The following is a 20,684-nucleotide window of genomic DNA, read 5'->3' as shown; positions in this document are numbered from 1 at the left end:
GCTCCCTCTTAGTCTTTGTACTTCCTGTTTTTCTTCCCCCAGACATTCTCGTGGTCTACTTCCTCTCTTCCTTCAGACCTCCTGCTCAAATATCACCTCAACAGAGGGCCTTCTCTGAGCACTTGATATGAATAACAGAAGACATGTACCCTCGCCTATGTCTGTTCTCTTACCTTGATGTATTTTTTCCACAGCACTTGCCACTTGACATATTATTTTCCTTTGTCTAATTGTTTGTGCCTCCCCCCTCCCACACACACAAAATTTTGAGCTCTGTGAATATAAGCTGATGTCATTAGTATGCACATACATATACATGTGTGCACACATTCATCTATTGCATAATTCTCTACATTTATACTCCCTGTGTATATATAGATGGCTGTCTTGGTCCACTGGACCCAAAAGGTGATAATTTAGAAGTAGTGCTCAACTCAGTATATTCTGTGATCAAAGCAAATTCACAGGCAGAGGTGACAACTGTTTTTCTCCAAAGTCATATGAGAATTAAGAGACCACTTAGAAAATCTAAGGCAAGCTCTGACATACACAAAAAATGCATCTGCAACCTGAGGCCACTGGACACACCTCAATGCTGTCAGCTCAGGCAGGGGGTCATCCAGGGATGACTTAGGACCCAGAACAGAAATCTTAAAGGCATCAGGATGAAATCATGACACTGAAGACAAGTTTCAGGGAGAGGAAGGCATGAAACTGGTCTTCTTGTCTCTCTATCTGCCCACTGACTCAGGGTGTTACTGGGGAAAACCCGCAGAAAGGGATGCCAATATAACTGGCCTGGGAAATAAACTGTGCTGCCTTGTTCTTTTTTCCCTTTTTTAAAGAGTAGAGAGATAAGGGGGTGTGGAAAATAAGGCTGAAGTATAATAAAAGGTTCTGGTGCAGTTAATTTTTCTATCAAAAAATTAAATCATTTGCGTTTACCCACATCTCAATTCTATTGAGATAATACCTTAGTATAATTTCAATGAAAAAAAAAATGAAGTTTGAGAAAATGGAGAAACCAGTCAGAATCTATTTTGCAAGAACCCTAATTTCAAAGGACGATACTAGTTGATAAATGAGTACCACATGAAGTGAGCATCCTAATGCGTCTGTCCAGAGCTCTGTCAGCCATATTTGAGGGCTCAGCGTCTAGTGCTCACAGCTCTGACCACGTGCGTATTCAGAGTACTGCTGAAGCACTTACTGCTCAGAAGTATTGCAATTGGCCTTGTTCTGCTTGAATCAAGAAAAGGTTTAGCACAAAGCCACCTGTAACAGGTATCTCTAAAGTTAGAAACCACCACACACTCTGGTTGTTTTGGTGTCACTTCCTGACCTTCCTATTTTTATGAGAAAAGACTTATAACAAAAACTGTCTGAAACAGTACACTGTGCAATAAAATAAGAAAAAGGGAGTAAGTTTTCAAAAAATGACTGAATTATCCTGTCAGCTGTATCAGTTGTTACTAACACCATTCCTCAATATACCATACACAAATATCTGTCAGTCCCTTCTACCTGTGGTCACTAAAATTAAAAGTGCTGTGCTTTTGAAAGATAAAATGGAAATATTACTCAAACCTAGAAGTTCAAAAAGTTTTTTGGTCTCATCAGACTTACTGGTTTGACAGAGACTGGAGGAACCCTGAGAGTATGGCCCCTGGACACCCTTTTAACTCAGCTCTGAAGTCACTCCTGAGGTTCACCTTTAGCCAAAGATTAGACAGGCCCATAAAACAAAACGAGACTAAACGGGCATACCAGCGTAGGGGCAAGGATGAGAAGGCAGGATGGGTCAGGAAAGCTGGTAACAGGGAACCCGAGGTGGAGAAGGGGAGAACGTTGACATGTAATGGGGTTGGCAACCAATGTCACAAAATAATATGTGTATTGTTTAATGAAAAATTAATTTGATCTGTAAACCTTCTTCTAAAATACAATAAAAATACTAAAAAAAAAAACAAACAGACTTGAAAGTGAGAATCTTATGAAGAGCTAAACTTCAAGCCTTCTAAAGATCTTGCACAAACCTGAGCCTAAATTAAAAAAATAATAAAAGTGAAAAAAAAAAAGTTTTTGGTCTCAGAGCTCCTTTTAAAAAAAACCAAACCCATTGCTGTCAAGTTGGTTCCAACTCATAACCACCCTATAGGACAGAATAGAACTGCCCCATAGGGTTTCCAAGGCTATAATCTTTACGGAAGCAGACTGCCACATCTGTCTCCCATGCAGCGGCTGGTGGGTTCTAAACGCCAACCTTTCAGTTAGCAGCTGAGCATTTTAACCACTGCACCACCAGGGAGGAGTTACAAAGAGTTTCAGATTATGTGAGCCCTATCGATATTTACCATATTAGAAACTAAAATGGAGACATTTACAAATACCTATTTTATCATTTTAAAACAAACTCAGTGCATTTTAATATAATATTTTTATGAAAGATAATTATATTTTCCAAAATAAAAATTAATAAGAACGATGGCATTGTTTTACAATTTTGCAAATCTCTTTAATGTCTAGCTTAAGAGAAGACAGTTGATTCATACATCTGCTTCTGTATTTCATTTGTTTCAATATGTTATTTTAGTCAAAGTAGCTAGAAAAAATTAAGCCTAACACAGAGAGTAGTTAGAAAAGGGGAGAGTGTTTTAATAGCTTTTTCAAGTAATTGTAAATATTATCATACTACATCAAAACTCAACAAGTGGTAGCTGAGTTAGTTGTAATGAGAAATTTGAAATTCTATTGATACATTTTACACACTCTGTTACATTAAAATACATCAGCCTATCCCATACTTTGGAAACCCTGGTGGTACAGTGGTTAAGAGCTATAGCTGCTAACCAAAAGGCTGGCAGTTTGAATCCACCAGGCGCTTCTTGGAAACCCTGTGGAGTAGTTCTACTCTGTCCTATAGGGTCACTATGAGTCCAAATTGACTTGACAGCAATGAGTTTGTTCTTTTTTGGTTTCTTGCACTTTGAATGGATTTTTACCCACACGTGGCTTTGTAACATCATGTATCTGTCATTTTGAAAATATGGGTTCACTGAATTATACAGATCTTCCAAATGTTGACACATTCCATTTACAATATCTTTAAAAATCACAATTGTTAATATCAACAACGAACTCATCAGAAAAGTCCTTAAATACTGGAATGCTGTCAAGCTCACAGTGGTGGGTATAATTTTTCCAAAATTCAAATTACAGCTGGAAAGCTCTAATTTTATCATTGGCACCAAACGCTCACAGTTGTTTTCCTTGAAAAGTAGGCTCACTGCATGCATTTTTAAGAAAATATCTGACAAATTCCCAAGTCTCCATAACTATAGTTTGTCTGCCAGTCATTCTTTCAAGTAAAATGGTGTTCTGTGAAAAAAAGTGGCTAGCTCAGCTCACAACTCGATCACAGTGCTTTTCTTCCAGACAGTAGAGTGTTCTGGCAAGTGGCAGAGTGCTTTATGCACACTTTCCATTTTGTCACACAGAATATTAAAAAGATGACACTCAAGGGTTGAGTTTTAATGATATCAATAATGTTTAGTACTTCATCAGGGACATTCTTAAGTGAAACTGGCCTGTTTGTTTTCTACAAGTGTATGGCTGGGAGAACACGCAGAGTGTGGCGAGAACACACAGGCACGGTGTGGAGCGTACACATGGTGAGCAGTGAAGAAGACACTGACCACAGTATAGTTTGTGCTGCTGCCTTCATTTGTGGTAAGGTGCCAGCAGTTTTATCCACCATTTCTTTTGTACCACTAGAGGAAATGTCAATATGGTAATAAAAAAAATAAAAACATACAGAATCTTAGTATTATGGGAAAAATAGTTTTCAACTGAAAACATCTCAGGAACCCTCAGAGGTCTGCAGAGCAGCACTTTGAAAACCAATCAAAAAACCCCTAACAGAACCATACTTGGAGTTTTTCATCAACAGGCAGTAAGAGTAAGAGAAATAGTTAGGGTGGAGCCAATGAGTATCAGGGTATCAGTAGGCAAGGACAGTTATCATACCCTAAGTGAAAGCGTTTTTTATTTTTATTTTCTTCTAAGTTCTAGTCTAAGGTCAATATCAAGAGAACCTCCTGAGAGCAGTGAAAAAAAAAAAAACTTGGGCAAATCTGAAGTTCCATCTGCACAGGGCTCTCTGATCCACACCTGATGTCTGAGAAGGCCAGGAGAAACTTCTTTGAGTTTAAGGAAGACAAATCCAAGGGAAGTCTTGTAAAAAGGCATCATCCCCAAAGAAGACAAAACTCTGGGGAGGGTGGGATTATACTACCCGGGGAGTTTTATTCCAAGTTAGAACACAGAGAAAATGCTACGCTGCCTCCCAGATAACTGGATGCCCTTCAATGATCCTCCACTTCAGAACTGCAATCTGTGCTTGGGTCTGGGCTCTGGCACTTAGTATCCAGGAGACCATAAGCAGGAGCGTGACTCACTGTTTGCATAAACAGAATAACATCAACCTCAGAAGTTTGTTGTGGGGAGCAAATGAAATAATATACGGGATGACATGAGCACCTAGCAGGTACTCAATGACTAAGGTAAGAGGCCACCCTGCTATCAGAAAGAAAATAAAACAAGGGCTGCTGTTGCTACTTGCTGAACTACAAACCAAGCATAGCACCTAGCCCTCAGAAGGCACTCAATAAAGGAGCTGAGCATCATGGGTAAGAGAAGCAAGGACCCTGTGACATGGGACCATTAGTCTTGATCTCTTTCATTTCTCCCTCTCTCTCCTTTTAAAAATATGATTTGTTCCTTTTCCAGTTCTCCTTCTCCCATTCCCTCAATTCCTCTTTCCCTACCCTGTCTGCGACCTGGCAGTCATTTCCAATGGTAGCTACAAGCACCGCTAAGCCAGCAGGAAAAATGAAGTGCTTCTCACTCACTCCTCAGGCAGGATATATGGCCTTCCTCACCCTCAAAAAAAAAAAAAATTTTCCCCCCTAAATCAACTACCTGTCATCAGGCTTGAAACATGAGAAAGGAATGCTGTAAATCAACTCCCAGCAGAGATAACTTCTTTTCCCTTTAAAAACGACACATGCATCACAAGAGTCAGATACAGTAGGAAAGCGTAGGTTGCAGCTGCAAAGCTGTCACCGCAAACTTCATCTGCCTTGTCGGTGCCTGTGGTCACAATGATTGAGTAGCAAACGTAATTATTTGTAAACCAGTGGTTTGACGCAGGAAATTTGAGCTAAAAACCGAGGCAAATGTACAAAAAAGAAAAAGATCAGAATCTTATTTGGCACCATAACGTGCTGCCTTGTTAGACAGAATAAGCAGATACCAAAATTCAAGTACACTTCTGCATACTTTCCCTGAGAGAAATACATCTGTTCCAAGTAATATAATAAGAATCTGAGAGGAGAGGGCAATTCAAGGTTTTAACAAAAAAGAATGGTCTTCTTTCTTCTAAACAAGCTTCAAGTCATAGGTGCTTCTCAGGGTGTTTGTTTTTTTAATGAAGTTATCTTGCCCCCAAAATTGGTGAAGAATACCTTCATGTTTGTTTTGGGAACTCAGGGGGAAGAAACGGATGTGCCCATAGAAACTGTTTTATGATCTTGCATAAAGGTACTTTGACCATTAATTCTTTCAGGGAACTCTTAAAACTAAACTTTCAAGGGTGAAGTGTTATGTAACTGTTAATAGGAGATGATTTACTTGTCATTCATTATAAATGAGAACACTTCATGATGGAATGAAGGGAATCATCTTACTCATCTCTTCCTACCTGCAGGTTTTGACTCACTGCTTTGTATTTATTTAGAACTTTTAAAAAACTTTCCAAAGTACTTTTCATCATTTAAAAAATTTTAACTTGTCTTTTCATGATAAATAAGAATTGGGAATTAAAGATAAAATATATACAGATAAAATATACCAGCCTCAATCTGTAAATGAGGAGAGGTCACATGTTCAAAGTTAAAGCATTATTTTGATGTCATAGAGGCAAACAAGAGTCTGGTTTTTGTCTACAAAATGGACATTTTTTTAAATTTGTCATTTGGATTGTCTAACTTCTCATTAAAGAAAATTTCAAACACATGCAAAAGTAGACAGAATAGTATAATGAACCCACATGTACCGTCGCCCAGTTTCAACAATCAATTCATGGCCAACCTGCTTTCATCTATACCGCTTCTGCCCACTTCTGGATTATTCTGAAGAAAATCACAGACATCACATCATCTCATGAGTAAATATTTCAAAATGTATCTCAACTAGATATTCTTTAAAAAACAGACACACAAAAAAACAAAAACAACTACAATCACACTAAATAACACTAACAACTGCTGAACATCACCAAGTATCTGTTAAACGTTTCCATTTCTTCAGTTGTCTTCTGAGAATTTTTGTTTGTTTTACAATTTGTTTGAATTAAGATCCAAATAGGGTGCATACCCTGCAACTAGTTAATATGTCTCCTTTATTATTAAGGTTCTCTCGCCTCTTTTTTCCTTATAATTTTTGGTTAAAAAAATCAAGTCTCTTGTCCTGTAAAGTTTTTCCCACAGTCTGGATTTTGCTGATTACATCCCCGGTATCATTTAAAATATCCTGCTAGCCTCTGTATTTCCTCTAATTTGGTGGTTAGATTTGGAAGCTTGACCAGTTTTTAGATTTGATTTTTTGGGTTCAGTGGTAGAATTCTCGCCTTCCACGCAGGAGACCTGGGTTAGATTCCCAGCCAGTTCACCTCAGGTGCAGCCAGGTGCAGTCTGTTAGTGGGGGCTTCCGTGTTGCTATGATGCTGAACCGGTTTCGGTGGAGCTCCCAGACTACGGCAGTAGGAAGAAAGGCTTGGTGATCTAATTCTGAAAATCAGCCAATGAAAATCCTATGGATCATGGCCTGATCTGCAACAGATCATGGGGATGTCAGAGAACCGGGCAGCATTTTGTTCTGTTGTGCAAATTTGACCCAAGGGCAGGTAACAACAACTTCATAGATGGTGCGTGGTCTGCTTCTGAGCACATAATGTCTGGTTTTCTCTCTGTAGGCCAACCATTTAAGTTTGGGGTATCCTGAGTCCAGGCAAATTTCATTCAAACTACCTTCCTTTCAAATCTTAAAATCTTATATCATTACTTCTAACAGCACAAAAATGCAGCACCTTAATTTTGACCTGTCCCCATGTGACAGTATATCACTTCTTTAACTTAATGTCTTCCTGTTGTTTCTCTTTGAATTATAGCAGCTATGAATTTAGTCTCATGCATTTTCATCAGTTTCCTTTATCTCAACCTATTCTTTTGCCACTCCACACTCCCAGGTAGAAACTAGTCCAATAGCTCAAAAGACAATCATGTTCATGAGGACAGTGACAGCTCCTACGCCATGCGCTGAAAACCCAGGTCTGCTTCATCCGTATAACACAGTGCAGCTTGATTAGGCTGCAGATCCAGTTGGTAGCTCCAGAAGGGCTTAGCCAGAATGAAGTAAGAGTGACATCAGACAGCTTTTTCAAAATAATAAATCACTTCAGCTGTGTCTACTTCAGCAGCAGTACTCAGGGGAATTCTGCACCTGCTCGAGAGATAACACCATTCTCACAATGAACAACTACGACGAGTTTTCTGATCCAGTTAATAAGGTTATGCCTCTGGCTCTGCAAAAGACTTCACAAAGCGATTACTGCCAAAACCTTTTTTTTTTCCCTTGTTCTATGACGTTCCCAAGTTCGCCAGTTCCTTGTTCAGTGAAGAACTTGGTATGTTCAATACTCACTGCAGATTTTAGAGCAGGTCCACTTTTTCTTCTTATCCAAGCATTATGCATACCTTTGCATTCAGCTCACTGTATCACCAAACTTCGAAGATACAGTTACTACCGGTTCAGTTATTACGCTTTTAAAGCCTTTTATATTCTATTCTTTCTTCAAACTTCATTATCAAATATTAGATGCCATTTTGGAAGATGGTAGGCCATTTGGTGAAATAGTGTCAGGCATACATTAAGCATTCAAATATTACAGAATGAACAAATGAGACCATTAGTGAAATGGTATTCATTAAGTAAACCTTCAACAGACCTGGGGTTATCTGAAAAATTATAATCTATGAGTCAGAGTCCTTAAATGCTGATGTTCCAAGGCTGTTGGCCAGCATGATTTTCTCTCTAAATCTTCTCACTGGGCCCCTTCATCCATGTGCCTACCTTCCCCTGCACTACAGCTATTAGCTATCTTGGGCCTGAACATCTTGCCATAATCCAGACTCCCAATTCCTTCTAGACATCTCTACTTGGTTGTCTCACAGTCACCTCAAGCTCCACTTGTACAAAGCTGAATTCATCATCTTCCACCCCCTGGGTTTCTATCCTGGTGAATGACTCCACACTTCATCTGAGCATTACCTGAGAATCACCCTTCTTCATCCCTGACATCCAATGAATTGCCCATTCCTGTTGATTTACTACCTATACATCTCTCAAAGGATCCCCGCTGAGACAGTGGTTAAAGCAATTGACTGCTAACCGAAAGGTCAGTGGTTTGAAACAACTAGCGGCTCTGTGGAAAAAAGATGTGGCAGTCTGCTCCTGTAGAGATTTACAGCTTTGGAAACTATGGGGTCACTATGCGTCCGAATCGACTTGACAGCAGTGGGTTTGGTTTTTGGCTTTATACATCTCTCAAAGCTGTCCCCTCCTATTTATTCCTACTCATTCCAACTTAACTCAGACCCTGAATATCTTCCCTTTAGACAATTTTAACAATCTCTTAATGGCTCTCCACATACTGGTTATCTCTTATGGCCTAAACAACACTCCCACCTTTGAACCTACTGCCACCAAATCAGATCTTGCGTCTTTCTGTTTAAAACACATTGCTGGCACCCATCACCTCTACTTGCCTAGAAGTAGTGACACCATATGATGTCTCACCTAACTCAGAGCACTTTTGAGAGGGAAAGTTAATAGTAACATTGGTACAGCAAGCCAAATGGGACTGTCCCGAGCAAACCTCCCAAGTCTCTGGCCTCTGTCCCATCACTCCCCAACCACAGACACCTCCATACCACTTTCAGCTTTTTGAACCTACCAATATTCACCTCTATGCCTTGTATACACTGTCTTCTTCTTCCAGCACACTCCTAGTTATCCTTCAAACCTGTCTATGAGTCACCTCCCCTATGAAGCTTTCTCTAAAACCTCCTTCCTAAAGCTCTCGCCCATGAGCCAACTTTGTGCCTTGGACCTATTCCTGCATGGCACCTGGCCCCCTGCACTGCACACATGGATGTGTCTGCCTTTAACTCCCCACCATTGACATTGGAATTACAAGTCTGACCCAGCAGGTATTTCTCAGTCATGTCTAGCATCTAATAAAATGTTTTTGTCTAAGCTGCTAATTCAGCAGAATTAACAAAGATGTAAAAATGGAACAAAATGAGATAAGGATGAGGCAATAGCTCCTAATGCCATTCCTATCTGTCACAGACCGCAGCCCCATTTAAATAATTTTTTTAAGAACAGCTTTGGGATTGAAGACTCAGAGATGATGCCAGAACTCCAATAGGAGGCCATGAAAGGAAAATAACCTTAAACAAACAAAAAGAACAAAGTTGGTGCGCTCACAATGCTTTAAGCTTTACTATAAGGCCGTGGTAATGAAGACAGTGTGATGTTGGTATAAGGATAGACGAAGAGATTACTGGAACGGAAGAGACGCATATATATATATATATGGTCAATTGATTTTTGACAAAAAGTGTCAAGCTATTCAATGGGAAAAGGAGGCTCTTTACAACAAATAAGGAATCCTGGTGGTGCAGTGGTTAAGCAACTCAGATAACTGGAAGCTCGGCAATCTGAACACACCAGCCACTTCGTGGAAAAAAAGGTGGGGCAGTTTGCTTCCATAAAGATTACAGCCTTGGAAACCTTGTGGGGCAGTTCTGCCCTGTCCTGTAGGCTCGCTATGAGCCAGAATCAACTTGATGTCAACAGGTTTGGTTTTTACAACAAATGGTGCTGAAACAACTGGATTGCTTTATAGGAAAACAATTTCAAGTCCTCCACCACACAAATATAAATTTAAAAGGAACACAGACCTAAATATAAAAGCTAAACTTACAGGCTTAAGTTTCCAAAAAAAAAAAAAAACAGGAGAATATCTTTGTAACCCCATGCTAGTCAAAGATTTCTTAGTGAGGACACAAATCATGAAACGATTGATGAACTGGATTTCAAAGAAATTAAAAACTTCTGCTCTTCAAATGGATAGGCAAGACACAGACTGGAAGTATTCGCAATGCATATATCTGACAAAGGACTCATATCTGGAAAATATAAAGAGCTCCTACAAATAAATAATAAAAAGGCAAACCCAATTTTTTTTTTAGTTGGACAAAATACTTAAATACTTATTAAAAAAAACTCTAAAGGAACAATAACTCCCCCCCCCAAAAAAAACCCCATTGCCATCAAGTCAATTCTGACTCATAGTGATCCTACAGGACAGAGTAGAACTGCCCCACAGGATTTCTAAGGAGTGGCTGGTGGATTCGAACTGCTGACTTCTTGGTTAGCAGCCAGGCTCTTAACCACTGCGCCAAGTGGGCTCAAATGACAAATAAGTATATAAAAAAGCCCTCAACACCAAGGAAATGTAAATTAAAACTTCACCAAGAGACCATTTCATATCCACTAGAATGTCTAAAATTAAAAACAATGACCATACCAAGTGCTGGTGATGATACGGAGTAACCGGAACTTTCATGCATTGCTGGTGAAGAGTATAATAATACAACCGCCTGGGAAAGCCATTTGGGAATTTCTTATAAAGTTAAATACATACCTACTCTATTAGTTAGCAATTCCACTCCTAGTGTATAGCCACAAAAATTTATATACAAGCATGTTTATATAGTAGTTTATTTATAATATCAAAAAACAGGGAAAACCTCAAATAGCCATCAAAAGAAGAAAGCATAAACAAATTGTGCTTCACTTATGCAATGGAATACCACTCAGCAACAAAAATAAATAAAATACTGATATATACAATGGCATGAATGAATGTCAAAGAAATTGTGCTGAGCAAAAGAAACCAGATACGAAAGACAGCATACTTTATAATTGTATTTTTATGAACTTCTCGAACAGGTAAAACTAATTTATGGCTTAAAAAAATAAATCAGCACGTTTATTGCCTCTGGCAGCAGGGGACTGACTGGGAAAGGGCACAATGAACTTTCAGAGGGATGGAAATGTAATATATTTTTGATTAGGATGTTGGCTACAAGGTCGTATGCATTTGTCAAAACTCATTTTTTTCTTTTTTTTTTTTTACTTCTGAAGTGCTCATTTCACTGTTGTAAATTTTACCTCAAATAAAAAAAAACCTTGGGGGTCGGGGGATGGTAGCAGGGGAAGAGGAACAGAATCTCTTAAAAGATAAAAATGGCATAAAGATCCTAAGGAAGAGGACTTGATCCCTGAATTGCTTTCACACAAATTCAGTAACAAGCTAAAAGGTTAGCACAAAAACAAATCTAAAGCACAATTTAATAGGCATAAACCAAAAGAGGCAATAACAATTTATCAGTTCAGCTAAGATGATGATAGGAGCCCTGGTGGCACAACAGTTAAGTGCTCAGCTGCTAAGCAAAAGGTTATCGGTTTAAACCCACACAGCAGCTCTTCAGGAGAAAGACCTCAGGATCTGCTCCCATAACGACTGCAGACTAGAAAATCCTGCGGGGCAGTTCTACTGTGTTGCATGGGGTCACTATGAGACAAAATCGACTGGATGGCACCTACTAACAAGATGATGGAGGATAAAAACTTATTAACAACAAGATGATGATGAATAAAAACTCAGTGAGTACATTAAACAAAATACTAGATTACCAGATTTAGCAAATATATTTAAAGCTATCGACTGCCAACCAGAAGAAGGTCAGCACTTCAAAACCATCAGTGGCTCCGAGGGCAGTCTGCTTCCATAAAGATTTGCAGCCTTGGAAACCCTGTTGGGTCGCTATGAGTTGGAACTGACTCGATGGCAGTGGGTTTTGGGTTTCTTTTTTTTTAATTTAATCTGGCAATCCAACCATTAGGTAATAAAATGCCAGCCAGACTAATTTAAGACACTGAAATTTTTTAAAAATATCTTTTACAAAATGCCCTTTGTATAATTTCCATGATAGAAATTCCTACTGAATATAAATTGAGATTGCTCATGTACCGGAAAACAACACAAAACTCGTTCTTACCTTCAGTGAAACTCCCTGCTAGGGTTATTACCACAAATACCTTCCCCTCCGGCTCCAAATCAATCTAGAAAGAGAAAAAAAGTAAAATTACACTTTAATTTTAAAGTATTTTTTGTGGGCCTCAACTCTTTACAGAGGCCAAAATGTACAAATCCCAGTCAGCAATCAGCTAAGGCTTTCATTAAAGGGAACAAGTGAAATCTCAAAGAGTAGTACAGGTTGAGACACCAGTCTAAAAGAAACTAAGCCTTTTCAGAGTTGCCGCGATCTTAAATTTTATTCTCTTCCATTTTTTGCCTTTTCAATATATAGAGAAGCACCATATACTTTTGGTAATTGTTTCTGAGACATTCCCAACTTATGTATACCACTTGTAACAGCAGCATTTTATGAAATCCTATGGCAAGTATAAGAACTAGATAAATAAAGGTAATAATGGACTGCCAACTGCAAATCTCTAGTTGAATCAAGAAAAAGTATAAAGAACAGAATGCTGTCTCTGTCTATGCCGTTTCCACCACAGTCTAGTTAATCTTAAGGAAGCACTAGAGGAAGGGAGTTTAGGTGCTTTGCAGTCACTATATTCTACTTATTCAAAAGAATATCAATGCCCCTTAAAGTTCTTATCCATGGGCTGAAATATCAAGATATCCACTCTGCAACTGAGGCAGCTTGAAACTGTCTCCCCCACTGAGATCCCGGCTACTGCACACACCCCAGTATCCCAAAGACCCTCACACGGCATGGCGCCCAAGTGGAACGGTGCCCTCCTGACCGTGCTCTGATCACCACTAGCCAGGTGGGCAGGCTCTGCCCTTTTCATGCTGGCTGCTAACCTTACTACCTTGGATTGAGAAGTTCTTTGGGAATCGAATGGCATGAATTTACAGTTTGTCTTTAAATAAATCTTGTCAGGTTCAGCTCATGGCTATTTCTGCCTTCACCTAAAGGAGGCAGGTGAACAGAAGCTTAGTATAGATATGGTCATTTTTGATAGAATATTCAATGTGAATAAGCTGCAAATCATATGATGTGGCAGAAATAACCCTGAACTGGATAAGACCAGGACAGGGGCTTCTGTCTGGCTCTGCCACTGCCAGCTCCGTACCCCGTGCAAGGCCCTTTATCCACCCCAAGTCTCACTGTTCTCATCTGAAAGCCTAAAACCAGTTGCTGATGAGCTAATTCCAACTCATGGCAATCCCCTGTGTGTCAGAGTAGAACTGTGCTCCTTAGCATTTTCAATGACTGGTTTTTCAGATGTAGGTCACCAGGCCTTTCTGCTGAGGCAACTCAAGGTGGACTCGAACCTCCAACCTTTCAGTTATTGCCAAGTACATAACCATTTGCACCACCCAGGGGCTTCATCTGAAAGCCTATGATATTATTCACCATTTCTGACATGGCTTCCATCAGATGACCTCAAAGAATCTCAACAGTACAATTTACTGTTCTTACTATACTTCGGTGAACAGAGACCCTCCCCTCTCCCACAAAAAATGCATTGACCTTACCCAAGGTCATGACCACACCCAGTTTTCAAAATAAAAGATCCCCATTTTGCACCATCAAAAAGTTTTACCTGTTCTTATAACCCTCCCTTTTTGCATAAAATCTGTTACCAATTTGGTTACCGCCCTGTAAATCATTCCAGTGTTCAAGGTTCAAAGCAGCTATTTGTATCACAACTCCTGCTAAATTAACAATCTCCCCTTAACTATCTTAACACTACTGGCGAATCTTACAGAAGTTCTGAAAATAGAGCTCTCAGGAGAGATGACTAAACAGGATGTCAGTCTCTAATTGTCTTCACTCTCTGCCTCGACTTGTTTCAAGTCAAAAATATGTTATTTTTAAAAAACCACTCCCTTGTCTTCAATATAAAGGCCTGGCACAGAACACATGCACGCATACATACACACCCGACCTCACAGTATAAACCACTGCTGGCACAGAAGGAGCTGCTGCCAGCCTCAGGACAGGCTGCAGGGCTGCCTCTGTGATCCTCCAGGCCGCCACCAGTAAAGGCACCCTCCAACAGCGCCCCGCAGGCCCGCAAAGCAGGCCTCTCCACCCCGACAGGTCAGGAGCAGCTCTGACAGAAGGGAGATTCCACCACTTAGACCCAGGAACGCTGACAACAAGATAGGTTTGCTTCCTCATTTTTGACTCAAACCACCACGGCAGTGGAAAAGCCAGATTCAAATGCCATCTTCAAGTGAGGTTCATCTGAGGCGAATATGCTAAGAACCCCTGACTTTAGAAAAGGACTTTACAGACTGCAGGTTGAGACCCATTAGTGCATAAAAACAATCAATGAGCTGCAAACAGCAGGGTTTTAAAGGTATAACAAAACAGAGCAGAAATAAGAAACTATTTTTTTTTTTTTGCTTGCAATTCTGTATACACACAGTAGTGTCTGGGGGGGTGTGGACCACACTGGGTGACACTATCAGAGGGGGTGACATCAAAATGACTGTATATAAAATTTCTGTGTAGTGTTCAGCAGAAATTTATTTTTTTATAAAAAATCCCTGTAGTTAGTTATAACAACAAAAAATTTTTCGTAAGCACACGTATTGATATACATACAAGGCTAAGACTCTATGCTAATTTACTTTATGGACCTTCTAATGAGCTCCAGTCAGAGCTATCATTATTACCCAATTACAAGGATGTTTCGAAAACATGTGCTGTTGTTTTCATTGCTGCCAGTGTTTTTACAGTCACCAATTTTCTCAAATTTTCTGGTGTTTTAGCTATAACATTGTGGTAATTAGTATGGGGGGAGGATTCACCACCATGAGTCACCTCACTGGGTGACACCAGTCCTAGTGACACCACTATACACACGCCAAGGGCATATGGGTTGCAATGCAAAAAGGTATTTCTAGCTGCAGGTCACAGTGAAACAGTTCGAAAAATGCTGCCTTAGAAGTTTTCTGTTCCATCTACACAGTGCTGATGGGTTGTTGCTATCTATTTACAGTGGTTTTTGTTTAGGTACCTCCAGTAGCAGTCAATTCAATATCTCCGCAGCTGGTCTATTTCATTGCCAGACATCATAAAAAGATCTTTTTCTATGATCAGAAATGCAGCAACCAATAATTTCTACTCATTGATTCTAGTTCAGCACCTACTGCTGTAGTGGACTTTTTCTCTTTAGCTATAGTATCCATTCCAGCTTCTGGGAAAAGCACTCTAGTTTTATTTGAGAACTACTCCCTCCTGTACTACACAGTCCAAATGGTTCAGCTGGGATTCTACCCCAGCTCCAAAGTAGATATGTGACCCAGGCTTTGTCAATCAGAGCACTGAATCCCTCCAGCTACCGTAACTGGTCCAGAGGCGGCCCAAGCTCTGTATCTGGCCACTTGCAACTCCCTACCCTCAGTAATTGGTTCAAGTTTGGGTATATGATCCAAGGAGGTCCAATTAGGACTCTTGGAGCTACAAGGAAGAAACAAGATCTTGCTCCTACTGAACTTCGATCTGGGAGGAAATAAACTTGGGTGTCTGGAGAATGAAGCCAACAAGGAGGGGAGAGCTGAGAGAAAGAGACCAGGTCTTGATGATATCACTTAGACCTTTAGATCAAGCCTCACCTAATACATCTGGACTTTTCAGTAGTCTGAACGAATAAATTCCTTTTTTCACTTTAGCCAGTTTGAGTCCGGTTTTCTATCAAAAGACTTAGCCAAAATGGCAGCCAAAAAGAGTAAGTCAAGTATTTGAAGACAATTTTCACATCCCCTGTAGGCCTTCTAAAATCCATACTATATACTACAATCTGACTCTCTGCCTCCCTTAAGCACTGAGGCAGCTCCTACAAGCCCTAAAACATCCTGTCAAATCCAACCACATGTCTTTCTTCATCTCAACTGATCTCTCTGCAGCATCTGATCCTCTTGACAGCTTCCTCCTTCATGGGCCTCTCCCGTTCCTTGCTTCCAGGGCACCTCTCTCTCCTGGTCCTACTCTCGCTGTTTCCTAACTTTTCCTCTCAGGCATCTCTTTCTCTGACTGCCTTTAAATCTTGCTTCTCCTCAGTCCTCTTTTCTTTCCATTGGACTATTCAGACCCAAGGTTTCAAAACCCAACTGAGAGACTCAACTTCAGGGTAGGAGTAGAGAAGGAAACATCTCGGAAGTTCCAGGAGGGTCAGGGTGTAGTCTGGGGTAAGAGGTAGGGTCAGATCCACTTTGTAAGCTCCATGTCTCGAGCATAGACCTCTCTCCCAAACCTGCCTATGCCTCTTTTCTGAAACTCTCCATTTCTGTGTCCCACAAGTTCCTTTAAATCAACTTGTCCAGAGTTCTACCTCTTACCTGTTAACACCTAGTCAACAACTCCCTCCCCACATTTGTGACCCCACCATATACCCTGCAGCCCATGCTGGAAGCCCAGGCTCCTTACCATGTACATCTAATCACTACCAGATTCCATCCAGTCCACTTTCTGAGTCTCTTCTAAACATGCCCCTTCCTCCCCATCCCCACTGTCTGGCCTCACCTGGACTTCTGCAAAGGCCTTCTAGCTGTTTTCTCTGTCTCCAGACTCACAGCCTCTCATCAACTGCCACTGTCCTGTTTGAAAAATGAAAATCTGACCATGCTACTTACTAACTTATAATCCTTCAATGTTTCCTCTTCCTTCCATAAAAAGGTCCAAACTCCTGAGCACAGCACATACCCCTGCACACTGTGTCCCTGACTACCTTTCAGCCTCTGCTCATTCAACCTGTATCTGAACCTACTTTGGTTACTTGTAGAATCTTGTGAGGCATGATATTTCAATCAACCTGAGAGATCAACAAATGTGTTATACGTCAGGCAGCGTACTGGGGAATGTAGTCACAAATATGGGAAAGACTCATTACCTATCTGGAGTTTATTGCTTAGTGACTTTGGGTATGCTGATCCTTCCAGACAGAAAATCCTTCACTCCATTTTTACGTGTCAAACTCCTACTTGTCCATCAAGACTCAACTCAAAAGTCACCTTTTCAGGGAGACATTCCCAGGCCTCTCTTTGATAGTTTGGCAAGTCCACATCTATATGGAGACCACTGTTGGAACCCACATCATGTGGCTGTCATTACACACTGTTCCCTAGGGCTCTGCCTTGTACATTGTTGTTGAATGAATGAGTGAATAAATTATCCCAAACTCCTTCAGCAGTTTCATCTGAGACATGGTTTACTCCTTCCTCATCATTCTGGTCATTTTCCTCCAGACATACCCCAGTGTCTTTACATCTCCATTAAACAGTGAATATCACCCTGGAGGTATGACCTGACCCTCACAGAAGACAGCAAGATCATTGCCAACCTCAATCTCAACAAGTGCTTCACTGATGCAGATACAGACTGCATGAGCACTCTGAGAAGCCCCAGTGACCCAGGTCGAGTTTGCCATCAACTAAAACCTGTGTGTCTTTTCTATGTGCAATAAAGCTTTGTTTCCCACGCCCTGTGCTGGTGCAGTGGTTAGGCCCAAAAACCCACACAAAAACCTAGGTGCTTCATATTGTTTCTGCAAAATTTCAGCTTGTTGTTCCAGGCTCCATGGTTCACTGGATCCCAGGTTCTATTTGTTCATTCATGCTGTGTCTCAACCTTACAGCCTCCTAAATCAGGGCCTCGGATTAACTATGTCATCGCCTAGGGCACTGACAGAATGCCCAAGAAAATGGGGCTGAGGCAGGCTCCACAGAAAAATGGGCACATTACACGTTAGCATTCTTTTTGTAACAGTTATTCAGGGAGCATGGAATCCTCTATCCCCTTCTCACTTACAGAACATTTCTGTTGGTAAGGAGGACAACTCCTGAGCCCTCGCTGAAACCCAGAAAACAGCAGCTTGAAAAAATGACATCCTTACACACAAATAGATAAATGAACAAATGAATAAAAATCAACAAATGGCACCAGAACAATTAGACATCATATGCAAAAAAAAAAAAAAAACTGAAACCCTGACCCATTTTTGCAACTTGTACAAAAAAAAAAAAACTTTTTTTTTTTTTTAAAAGGTAACTCAAAATGGATCATAGAGTTAAAATGTAAAAATGAAAACTTTAAACCTTCTAGAAGAAAACATTAGAGAAAATCTTTGGGACCTCGGGTTAAGCGAATATTTCTTAGATATGACATCAAGAGTACAATCAATAAAAGAACAAATTGATAAATTGGACATCATCAAAAACTAAAATCTCTGCTACTTGGAAGACACTGTCAAGAGAATGAAAAAACAAGACACAAACTTGGAGAAAATATTTGTAAATCGCACCTGGTATGGGACTTGTATATAGAATGCGTAAAGAACTCTCAAGACTCAATAATAAGTAAACAAACCATCTAATTTTTTAAAAGGTGGACTTACCACTTCACTTCACCAAAGAAGATAGACAGATGGCAAATCAGTACATAAGAAGAAGTCCAACACCATCAGTCATTAGGAAATGTAAATTAAAACCACAGTGCGATAACACTACATACCTTATTAAAAGACCTAAAATTAAAAAGCCTGATTCTACTAGGTGTTGGTGAGGATGTGGAGTAACTGGAACTCTCATGCACTGCTACTGGGACTGTAAAATGGTAAAGCCACTTTGGAAAACAGCTTGACAGTTTCTTAAAAAATTTACACACATGCTTACCATTTGATCTAGCCATTCTACTCCTAGGTATTTACTTAAGAATAAAGAAAGCATGTATCTGTATAAAGATCTGTACACGAACACACATAGGAGCTTTAACTGTACTAGTCAAAAAAGGGGGGAAAAAAAGTCCACCAACTGGTTAATGTACTTTAAAAATGTGATATATGCCTACCATGGAATACTAGTCAATAATAAAAAAGAATGAACTATTAACACACGTAACAGCATGGAAGAATCTCAGAATACTCAGGGAAAGAAGGCAGATGAAAAAGAGTACATTCTGTATGATTCTATCTATAGGAAACTCTAGAAAAAGCAAACTAATCTAGAGTGACAGAAAACAGATCAGCAGCTGCCTGGGGGCAGAGGTAAAGGAAACAGGAGGGCTGGTACAGAGAGATTAAAAAGGGGCACAAGGCTGCCAAGAAGTCTTTTCAGCAAATGGTACTGACAATTGTATCCACACGCAGAAGAATGGAGTTGAATCCTTACTTACCTCATACGATATACAACATCAACTCAAAATGGGTCACAGACCTCAAGTAAGAACTAAAACTATAAAATTCAGAAGAAAACACACAAGTAAACTTTCGTGACCTTAGGTGAGGCAATAGTTTTGTAGATATAACACCAAAAACACAAGCAAAAAAAGGATACTCAACATTTGTACCCACATGAATCGATGTGGCCTTAAATACTACATGTTCCCATTTAAGCTTATCCTCCCCGTCTGGTTGACTAACAGAAATGGCACAGAAGACTTGGGTTCTAGTGTGAACCCTGCGCTAACTGGTCTGTGACTTTGGGCAAGCCATTCAACCTCTCTGTCACACAGAATCAGGGGGGTAAAGAAGGGGAATCAAAGATACAGATGCCCAGGTTCCATGAAAGAGCTACTGATTTAGCATTTTCTGGGAAAAGGGAAGTGGGCCAGGCACCTACAGTGTTTAAAGGTTCCATGAGTGATTCTGACACAGTTAGGCCACAGACCACCATCTGGGAACCCTGCGCTAGATGCTCTTCAAAGTCCTTTCCAGCTTTAAATGGCTCTAATTCCATGCCTACCAGATTACCCTGGACAAAGTAAATGCTCAATAAATATCTGCGGATCTGATCTAATGAGCTGAATATCATCTGACAGTGATATTGAAAACACCCTTGCTGTCTCTCTCTAAACCTCTAAAGCCTTTTGTTTTTTAGTCTGTGATAATGCAAATTTCCTACCCATGTATACTGTCGTTTTCAACACACTGAAGGGGAAGCAGTGAGGTTCTTTGCAATGAAGAGCTGCCCTTCACTAGAAAATGATTTATACAGAAGAAGAGAAGCTAAACAACTGGAAGCATCATGCCAAAATGCAGCAGGACTAATGAAAATGTCTATTAAGTGTAAGGATGCTTTTACACACATCATTAGTAAAAATGCACACTGAACATGATTTATCATCTTTCTGCTGTAACTGCAGATTGTGTTTCAAAATATGAAGCCTCCATCTTTTTGAAGAAACATTTCAGAAACTACTGGCAAGAAAAAGAATTCCATTTTCTCTTAGCATCTATTAAAAAAAGAAAGTCAGGGATTTTCCATGGAAAATATCCTTACACAAACTGAGATGAGATCTTTGGTAAATAGAAGGTTCAGGGATAAACACCCCAGGGTAGCAGCTGCTGCTTCACAGGTAAAGACGGTCCACTGCATAGGGGTTAGTACCATCTCTGAGAGTCTGAGGTAAAAGCTCTGTGGCCATAGGAAAGTCAAGTGACCACTTCAA

The 20,684-nt window shown here is 40.1% G+C and overlaps 1 protein-coding gene across 2 annotated transcripts in view; it reads right to left on the bottom strand.

Annotated features, from left to right (window-relative positions):
• PRKCH (protein kinase C eta) overlaps positions 1-20,684 on the bottom strand; it is a 277,251-nt gene that overhangs the window by 184,387 nt on the left and 72,180 nt on the right. Inside the window, exons 1-2 of one of the 2 annotated variants that reach the window (XM_064292562.1) lie at positions 20,516-20,626; positions 12,252-12,315 (exon numbers count right to left, since the gene is read on the bottom strand). In XM_064292562.1, the coding sequence (XP_064148632.1) occupies positions 12,252-12,315; positions 20,516-20,626 (175 nt within the window). Of the gene's footprint in view, positions 1-12,251; positions 12,316-20,515; positions 20,627-20,684 lie in introns of those variants that run through there. The other variant, XM_064292561.1, reaches the window with a different exon arrangement.

The sequence above is a fragment of the Loxodonta africana genome, chromosome 10 (genome assembly GCF_030014295.1).
Source record: "Loxodonta africana isolate mLoxAfr1 chromosome 10, mLoxAfr1.hap2, whole genome shotgun sequence".
Lineage (NCBI taxonomy): Eukaryota > Metazoa > Chordata > Mammalia > Proboscidea > Elephantidae > Loxodonta > Loxodonta africana.
Note: the sequence above shows the minus strand (reverse complement) of the source record. Positions and strands in the feature narration are given on the sequence as shown.